This window comes from Stegastes partitus, unplaced genomic scaffold, assembly GCF_000690725.1.
Source record: "Stegastes partitus isolate 25-593 unplaced genomic scaffold, Stegastes_partitus-1.0.2 Scaffold286, whole genome shotgun sequence".
Taxonomy (NCBI): Eukaryota; Metazoa; Chordata; class Actinopteri; family Pomacentridae; genus Stegastes; species Stegastes partitus.
Genome location: NW_007578017.1, coordinates 188,653 through 198,757, shown reverse-complemented (window position 1 = coordinate 198,757; position 10,105 = coordinate 188,653). Strand labels below are relative to the sequence as shown.

Sequence of the window (10,105 nt, the reverse complement as noted above, 5' to 3'; positions counted from 1 at the left end):
CAGTAATTTGTCTCGGTGGGCTTTTGGCTGCTGATATGATGCTGGTGTGTCTTTACAATCTCGTCCAGCATGAACAACATCCAGAGAGATCGTATCCACTACAGCTCACGAGGACCAGTGATTAGTCACTGCTGCCTGACTTGAATCTGTTTCTTCCTTCATATTCATCAGACTGATGTTTTGATTCTTAAACTCATCTCTTTGTCTTTTGAGTGTGAACTCTTCCCCTCGCATGATCCATGCTTAAGTAAGCAATTGCGGCTTGATTTAGCAGAAAGCAATCAGCCGGTCTTCATCTCTAGTAGCTGCTGTTGCATAGCTCAAGGTCAAACTCGGCATTTGTCACAGAGAGCAGCATTGTCTTCTCTGTATTTCTTCATTCTCGCAGGCCTGTCAGCGGTACAGATAGCAGGGCGCGCCGTATTTCACCGGCTTCATTTATGATTATGGCTTAGACCTGGGGACAAGAGTAAATTAATGACGCATTGTGACTGTGAATCTGCCAGACATAAATCCAACACATGGTGGGAGACAGTGAGTCGTCCAGAGGTACACAATTGAAATTGCTCTCAGCTCCCACCATTAGCAGTGATATTCTGTGAGAAACCATCATGTCCTCATGCCAAGAAAAAAAAAAAAGACGAGAGGAAAAAAAAAAAGCAGTCAGCCTCACTGTTGTGCATTTTTCACGCCAGCTGGAGTTCTTTTAAAGAGACCTTCCATTTATACTGTATGCACGAGCAAACGTTTCCGTTCAGCGCCGCTCCGCCGCCGCCGCGGTATGTAAATGCTGAGGTCACGCGGTGCTGAGATGCACTCAGACCGCGCTGTTTAAGTGAAAGTAAACAAGTACGACACGTTTATCGTTGCTTTCTGTTGCTATTTTGAAACTCAGTAAAGTTTAAAATATGGTTAATAATCTTCTGTTTACTGTAATGTCACAAGTGATAGTGTTTAAATGATAATTCAGCTTTTTATGTGCATCCTAAAATGTTCCATGAATAATACTGATCAGTTGTAGGATGTTGGTGTATTTTAATGACTTGTCCTTTATGTCTCCGTGGATTTTGTGAATGATGATACAAATCTAAGCTCGTCCTGTAACCCGGTGTCCTCTCTCCACTTGTCTCCCTCTCAGGTCTCTCAATAGACTTCACTGCCAGCAAGCTGTACTGGATCAGCTCGGCCAACGGCACAATCAACAGGTGCAATCTGGACGGCGGCGGGCTGGAAGTGCTGGAGACTCTAAAGAGGGACTTAGCCAAAGGCACAGCTCTGGCCGTGATGGGTGAGTGGAGTTTGTCACGAGTGCATCAGATTGCCACCGGGGATTACTCGTGAGAGTGTGAAGGGATTACATGTTTAACCAGCTAAGTGGCTGGAGAAGGGAACCGTTTAGGCAGTCCGTGCAACAGTTGCGCTTGGGCTTTGTGCGAAGTGGCATTAGGTAATTAAAGCACAACGCAACAATGACTGATGATCGATTTTCTCGCCCCCTCTCATAATGAAATGGGCGGAGGATGTTCATTACCTGCAGATTCTTCGTGTCCGCGCTGAATCCAATGTGTCGCGCCATCCATCAACTCGTGGCTTCATTTAGAAACCCTGTGAACACATAAGTCAGCCGGCTGTGGATGAAATCTTGCTCGAGCTCAACATCAAAACATGGAGGTTCCCGGGTTCGGTTTTTCCAAACCCGTTTCCTTCCGTCCATAAAGGCTGGGACTGTAGAGTGATACTGGTTGATTGGCATAGACTGTATAAAGATGGACGTAGCTACCGTGACGTCACCCGTTGGTTTCTGCACTGAGAACATGAAGCCAGGGTTTTGCTACTTCCTGGTTGACATCTTGGATTTTTGGAGCCAGTGACGTAAAAATCGTCGGAGGGGGGCGGGGCCATAGGAGCAGCGATTGGTCAGACGGATTGAGAGGCGGGCCCTCTCTGCCCCGCCCACATTTACCGCCTTCTGCTCGCGTCGTCTGTATGGTCGCTGCCGACTGTCAATCAAGCCAGTCACGCCCCTTGCCCCACAAGATGTTGACGATTTTCAGATTGGCCACCTGATCTCTGGATTTGACCATGAAAACTAATAAGAAAACAATCCTGAGCTGTAGGAATGCAGTATTTGGTGATCTGTGATCACTTCTTTTCCAGTTCCAGTCTATGGGAGCCAGGGCTTTGTGGAGCCAGCAGCTAGTGGACGTAGTGATGCTGCAGGTTTCTGACACTTCCTGGTTGGCTTCATGTTTTAGGGCCGGTTGCTACGTCCATCTTTTATACAGTCTATGTTGATTAGTTGCAGTCCTGGAGGGGTGGTCTTGGTCTGTAGCCATGTTTAGCTGGGTCACATGTCCAGGTGAGGATCCGAGGGTTCCCCGCAGAACACTGCAATCTGATCAATGTGACGCATTTCTGCTGCGTCGGTGGTTTTAATGTTGTGGCTGATCGCTGTGTGCACACTTCAGACAGGTGAGGAATCATATTTCAGTCGTTTCGCTGTTTAATGTCGTTTCAGTTGTTTATTTATTTATTTTACAGCAGACTAGAATTAGAATTTTAAATTGTCTCACTTCCGCACTGCTGCAATCTTGACAATTGGGAAGCCTCCCAGTGAGCTATGTGAATGCCTTTCCCTGCCAAGACTGGTAATGAGAAGAGAGAAACATACTGAACAGAGAGCTGGTGCTGGTGCTGGTGGTGGTGGTGGTGTGTGTGGTGCTGGGACAAATTGTGTTTGTTTATTTATTTATTTATTTATTTTTAAGGGGAAAAAATAAAATCCCTAAAATATAAGCTAAAGGCGTGTTGTCAGGCTGGTGCTCCGTGTTCCTGAAGCATGTTATTAATCATGACAGGACTTCATTTCCTGTGTGGTGGGTATCTGTCAGCATGTGCACACAGCGTTAATTACAGCGTTACAGAATAACACAGCGGCCGCAAAACGGAGCCCCACGGTTTGGTTAGCCGTTAGCATCCCGCCACTGCAAGCCACGTCTTCTGGCTCCATTTTTACGAGCGTCTCTTACGGTAAAGACTCCGACTATGGAGGAGCGGACGTCGGAGACTTCATTACTGCGTTTCACAAATGGGAGATGGGATGCAGGGTGACACAGACTGATGGCTCGGTTCCTGCACAGGAGCAGGTACAGCAAAACAGTGGAATGATGTCTGCGAGTCTCCATCAATCACAATTAATGGCATTTTGTTATGTTGAGGAAATTGAATGGCGGAATGAAAAGCACTGTACTGTAATGTTCTTGCATTTTGTTGAGCAGAGAAACCTCACGGTGGCTCGACGTACGTATAATATGTAGTATTTAACACACATAGGATCTGTTGTAATTAATTATGTCACGGCTTGATTGGCTTCACCGCCTGTTGGTGTAGATGCTGATCCTACTGAGGTTAAGAGCAGCATCGTTTAGTAAAGGTTTAACGCACCGTCTTTCAAACAAACCAGACTAACTAGACTCTGATGTAAAGCTCATCAGCTGCCTGTTTTTTCTGTCAGACACTCAGTATCTCGTACCATCCCTCCTTCGCTGTAGACCATTGAGCATAAATCTGCAGAACCTGTGGGGTCAGCTAAAAGCGAGGCTGGAGGAAGACAGCAGCCAGACAAGTCATTTTCCACTCCTAAGCTTCTTTTGTTGTTGGCAAGTGCACAGGCTCTCGGTGATGACCATTACAGAGAAATGTCTCTTCTGCAGATTTAGCTTCGTCTGCCTGCTGTAAGCTGCAATTAGGTGCGTTTGCTGACAATTTACTCTGTTTACCCAAAAGTTCTGTGTGTCTCCTTTCTCCGTCTCCTTTGTCCTTCTTGTTCAACACTCTCTGATTAAATACTAATTAGCGTATGAACAAATGTGCGTTACAGCCACTGTTTGGATTACGATATGGATTTACAGATAAATACAATCTGCTTTGGCAGGCAAGTAAATTGTAGGTGTCGTCAGATGGGACTGGGTAATTAAGGCCTTTTGTGTGTAGCGACCTTAGCAATCAGCATTAATGAGCACATATCTAACAATGTTTCTGTTCTCTCTGCTGGGCTGTGGAAGCTCCATTGATCAGCTGGTTGTGTTTGAAGTGGTTAAGGTTACTCCAAAGGACCATCATGTGTAAACAGCCGAAGCTTATTTACACATGATGGATGTGTAATTCCCTCACAGCAGGATGCTAAGGTAGACGCACAATCGGAGGCTAAGAAAAGGTTTTGCAGAATAAATCTGCAGAATGCTCTTCTCTGAGAGGCATTCATCACGCCGTGCTTGTGTTTGGCTTTTCACTCCGCTTGCATGTCTTAGCGGTTGTCCATGCCGGTTCTGAAAAGGCATAATGAAGGCAGCATTAGAGACACAAGGTCGAGCCACTCCGGTCCGAAAGCTCTGCAGTAATTGGATTGGCTTGAAGGAAAAGTGCAGGCTTCTATTTGTAAGGTGTGAGTGATCCATCAGTCTTGACTTGCCTGGAATCAAACTAGCAGTCGGGGTGGAAATTGAATATGATGTGCCACGAGCGAGCAATCACACCTAGCCAGCGGTCCCCACGGCATCAAATTAACACAGGGTGCAAAGCTAATCTGGGCCAGCGTGCCCTCTGGGCCGTCATGTTTTGTAAACTGCGTGTCGACTGTCATTCTCACTCGCGGGGATTTGTCTGATTTGTGGAAAGAAGTTTCGCGTTTCCTTTAAAGATGGCGTTCGGCCTGAAGCTGTTAATGCGAGGAGGAGCTGTTTGTGTTTGTTTGTTTTGTTTTTTAATAGATCAAAATAGCAAGAAAACAAAAGCACGTCCTGCCTTCTATAGAATCTAAAGGACAGACTGTAAATGAAAATCATCGTTGGATTTCTTCACAGCTCATTGTATTGAATGCAGAATGACGTTTTTCTCATGTAGCTCAGGTTGCTGATACCCAGACGGGTTCTACGCTGCACCGGGTCGTGTGCAGGAACAGTGCGGCTCAGAATGGTTGAATTAGCGCGAAGCATAAAAAGAAATGTACTTGTTAGAGACGTTGCATTAAAAGAAGGAGTCCTCTAATGAATGGTGCTGCTCAGCAGACTAATTCCTCTGTGGAGGGTTTCTGTGTGTCCTCATGCTCTGGAGTCCACTGCTGCTCCTAAACCTGGAATAATGGAGCACTCACAGCTCGTTTTTACATTTAAATCAACTTAAAACTTACCTTTTTGCTTCTGCTTTGTCTAATTTTCCCAATTTTGTTGGTATTCATTTTGCTGCTTTGTTCTTATTACTGCATTTTTTTTGGCACTGGCTCTTGTCTTCGTTAATTTAAATGGACTCTAAAGCACTTTGGTCGGCGCTATAGGAACTAAACGAACTCTACGAATAAACAGCTTGATTGAATTTGACATGACTTGACTTTGAAGAACTGTGTTGTCTTATCTTTTTGACGCGTTAAGGAAGATGTTCATTGCCAGATTTAGCTCGGTGTGAATTTGCCTCTCCACTAGGCTACCTATGGGCTTCTTGAAGTAATGGTCTGTGTCAGGAAGGACTGAAATCAATGCCCATCTCCACCTCTTTTATAATTTCCCTTCAATAAGCAGAGGAGACACCTGGGTCTTCTCCACTTTGCACTTCAGTGAGATTTTAAAATTGGAAATTCCCGTCATGTCTGCGGCGTCGGTGTCAAAGTGCCTGAACCGTCCGTCCCTGGTGTCCGAGGACGGAGGTGGCGATTGGAGGACAGTGTGGTGGGAGTGGGTTTAATGTTCTGGGGTCGGGAGCAGAGCCACGCTCATCACTTGGGCTCCTGACGGCAGCGCTGCATGGGCCTGCAGGGCGTTGTTCACTGTCACACGGAGCCAGACGAGACAGCCGTTCTGCTGGAGTCCAAGTTAAAGCATCGTGACGCACAGCAGCTCCAGCACCGCGCTGCTCCGGTACCAAGGGCATCTATTTGTAGACGTGCTGGGGGAAAATCACAGTTATGCTCATTTCACTTCATGCTGAAAACTCTTGTTTTTTTTTTTTCCTTTTTTCTGTTGAAGTTCAGTGAAAACCTTTCCCGAACATCAAAGTAACTCTGATTTAAGGCTGCAAGATGCACACATCATCAGCAGCAAGTGGGCTGAGCGGGGAACAGGGTATCCCGCTCTTTAATCTCAAATCAGCCCCGAGAATGCCTCAATTATTAAGGGGCTTTACGGCATGAGAGTGCCAGCCTCGGGGGATTAGAGTGCAAGCTGAAGCACACCATTTGCACTTGGAATTGGTGATGAAGGGCAGTGTTTGATTGTGCCGTGCATATGTTCTGAAGGGCTCGGTTGCATCACTGTGTTGTTTTCCGTACGTCTGTCGGTGAGAACAGCAAAATGTGGCAAAGAAGCTGAAGTGTTGCTAAATCTGCATCCAGGGGCCGATTTTTAAGGTTTAATGGTTGCAGGTGGAAAACTGTGGTGGGCAGACGACGAGTCGGCGCAGCTCGGAACGGTCACCAAACGAGACGGCCGGAACATGGTGATCCTCAGAAACAAGACGGGCGGGGTGGTCCACATGAAGGTGTACGACAGGGAAGGTCAGAAAGGTAAGCAGCTCCCACACATCAGACACATGGAGGAGGACACCGCTAGCTGCTGATGGTGCCTTACTGTTTGCTCCTTGTGCTTAACATTCAGGAAGAAATCCCTGCCAGGTGAACAATGGAGGATGCTCGCAGCTCTGCTTCCCGACGTCGGAGAACACGCGGAGCTGCTCCTGCACCGTTGGCTACAACCTGCGCAGCGATCGCATGTCGTGTGAGGGTAAGATTCCCAGTTTGCCCCTCAGTGGGAGGCTGTGGCTCTGCATATGCATGTGAATAATACATACTCGTGTCAAAGGACGTTCATGATTCTTTCATGCTGTAACGCCGGTGCTGGTGGTCTAATAGGTCCTTGTGTCCTTCGTAGGTGTTGACTCATTTCTGATGTACTCCATCCACGAGGGAATCCGGGGAATCGCTCTTGACCCAAATGACAACAGCGAGGCGCTCATGCCCATCACAGGGACGCTGTTTGCTGTGGGAGTTGACTTTCATGCAGGTATGACAGCACACAAGGGTTTCCTGTGTTGAATCAGTGTTTGATGTCGAGTGTGAGATAACTGAAACCCACGGATCCGTGAACAATTGTTCTGTCTGACATGTTATTAAATGCACCGCTGCATGTTGATCCTGCTGTTTATCTACACATGATGCTGTGGGTAGGACGTCGAGGTTGATGTGGTCTTTAATGTCGTCCACTCCTGTTCTGAATGTCTGTGTTAAAGGAAGCCTTGTTGTTCAGACGGCCGTCCTCACAGAGCTCGAGCCGCCCGTCTGCACATGGACTCTAAACAATGTGACTTTAGCTGAGCAGCAGCATCAGTGATCTCTGTGGCCTCAGGTAGTAATTACACCACACTGATGCATTCAGTTCTGCTGCGTTTGAGTGGTGGAGGCCACTGGAACATTACCCAGCAGCTCACGCACCAAACACAGAATCATCATCTCAGTACGAACCAGCGAGTGCAGCGTCCACCCACATCGGGTCAGCGTGCGGCTAATCTGATTACTGTGACCAAAGACATCTGAACCCACAGCAGCTGTGTGGTGAGATGCAGTCAGGAGGTGGCGGTTCGCTGGGTGGGAGCTACTCGCCGCAGTGTCCTCACCGTCGACTGCATATTAAAGATGGATGTTCCTCCAGGCATGAAAACTGGACACCTGCAATCTTGCTAGCAACCAAGCGCATGAGAAAAGCTCTGTCTCTGAGCTGATGTGCTACCGCAGTAAACACTGTCCTCATACGGTTGTTTCTAGACTTTTTGGAAACGACATTGTGTTCACTTGGCAAATTATGGTGAAGCAGCAAATGCAGATAATATATTTTATCATTTAGCAGATGCTACATTAAGACAAGATGAACCCTGTCATGCTAAACTAACAGGAGTTTTGGTAACGTAGCTTCATTATCTGCTGAACGTTGATACCTCCTCACAGTAGGATCTGACGCTGTGGCCACAAACAGCAATGACAAAATGATGAAATGTAAAGTCTCCTCCAAAGGGCCCCTTCAGGACGATAAGCTAGTTTTAGCGATAGATGCCAAACCAGCTGTTGTTCTGCTTCTGTCCATCATTTAATGTTGGCCTGCTGACCTCAGTCATTTCTTTTCACTTGTACAGTAATTTTCAACCCTCCAGCTGGTGACAGCTTTTTCACTTCCCCCTGACATATTTGCTGTCGTCGCCTTCCTCTTTGTTCTTTTAATGTTTTATAATGGCTACCAAACAATTACTCTGGAACATTTGTTCAGCCCTCGTTGCTGGGGGACATATATGTCAGTACGCCTCTGCCAGCGCACATGAGAAGTGATCATCCCGGCCTTTTTAAAGAAGACAAAATGTGTGAATTGGCCGTCGATATGAACGGATATTTTGGCAGATTTACAGTTTGTGCTGATGAAAGGTGCATCGTTTGGCTTTAAATGCTCATTCAGGCATTCGGTTGTGAAGAAACGTACGTGAAGCTTCGACATCCTCTCAGCTGGATGATTTAATGTCGAGGTTCAGGATCCCCAAAGGGTCACGGACATGGAGAGGCTGTTCTCTGATGGGCCTCCGAATGTCAAGTCAGAAACATGGACGTACACGACTCGTAACCGTACCTCAGTGACTAGTTAACGGTTACTAATTTAGCTAAGTTACACCATACAGCACGGTGCACCTCTTCTTCCTTCCTGCTGCCTCACAAACCGTCTGAATCTTAAAGCAGGAAGGAGGAAGAGAAGCCCTTTGTTGTACACTGCTTCATACATTTTTTGAATAATGGTCTGTGAGCGTGTGGAGTGAGGCGCAGATGAAAGAGTAATAAGTTCACATTACAGGAGAACCTCTGCATGAATATCATCCCACTATTACCTCACAAACCTCTGAACAATCCGAATGCAAAGCTGCGGCCAAAATGAAGGAACCGTAGCCGTCGCCGGGCAGGAATCCCACAGCTTATACTGTCATTTCTTACATGTTTCCTTTTGCATGTGATGATATATGACAAAAGTGATGAGTTTATTACGCTGACAAATGCTGTGATAATACGACTGGCTAGCAGCGTCTAACATGTAAGAGGTTGCTGAAGCGTGATAACAAAAGCTGATAACACCAATAGTACACGTGTTTATAGACGCACATTGGCAGCAAATTATATTAAGAAAAACAGCAGATAAAAATTACATGTTTGGATAATTACACATGCATTCTGTGGCTCTCTTATGTAGGCCTCTATAAACGACGGTATGGGACGGTAGGTGTTGTGGAATTCTGGAAGAGGTTGATGTAGGATGAGACACAGCAGAGACTCAGGTTGAAATGAGGTGAATGAATTCAGGAGAGGCGACTCCAACAGAGCAGCGGTTCACACGATGCCAGCATCAGCTCTGAGGATTCCTCTCACACCTTCAGTCTTATATCCTCCTTCAGTGGGAGCCACATCTAGATTTATGGGTGAGAGGAAAACAAAGGTAGTCCAGCACCTTGAGAGGTACAGGAAGTGCTGCATGTCCTCCTACAGTAGATCTGCATGAGGTCAGGAATCTACAGAAGATCTGCAGATTAGTCCACATGTGTTACAGATACTACTGTGACATGAGGAGGTCAACCAGAGGAGCTCAGGGGAAGGTTCAGAACCATCTCTAGAATCTTATCTCCATGAGAGGAGGTCATTTTTCCTCCACAGCAGGAAGAGGTTCAAGGTCTTTTATTGGTCACAAACACAGTTATACACGATGTAACGGGAAGTGAAATGTGCTGGACGTAGGAAGAGAACATTTACTGAAGATGTCACTGAAACTGGTGTATTATTATCAACCAACTGAAAGGTGCAGAGAACTCCACAAGAGACGATTATCTACTGACCAATACCTCCTATAGGGAGAAAACAAAACCAGGACATGGTCCAAAACACAGTCTGAGGACATATCGACATTGTTGTTCAATGCTGTGAAGACCACAGATGGAATTCAGTTTGCTTATTAGAGTGTCTCGTTGCAGGTCCTCATCTGCTGATAGATCAGATGAAGCCAAAAGTATTTACATGGCGACTAGAGGTCATTTTGGTTTT

General features: G+C 46.3%; 1 protein-coding gene across 1 annotated transcript in view; it reads left to right on the top strand.

Annotated features, from left to right (window-relative positions):
• The window catches only part of lrp1bb (low density lipoprotein receptor-related protein 1Bb), a 187,997-nt gene that overhangs the window by 97,753 nt on the left and 80,139 nt on the right, over positions 1–10,105 (top strand). The window contains exons 32-35 of the mRNA XM_008282795.1: positions 1,139–1,288; positions 6,413–6,553; positions 6,645–6,770; positions 6,918–7,049. Of these exons, the coding sequence (XP_008281017.1) occupies positions 1,139–1,288; positions 6,413–6,553; positions 6,645–6,770; positions 6,918–7,049 (549 nt within the window). The remainder of the gene's footprint in view (positions 1–1,138; positions 1,289–6,412; positions 6,554–6,644; positions 6,771–6,917; positions 7,050–10,105) is intronic.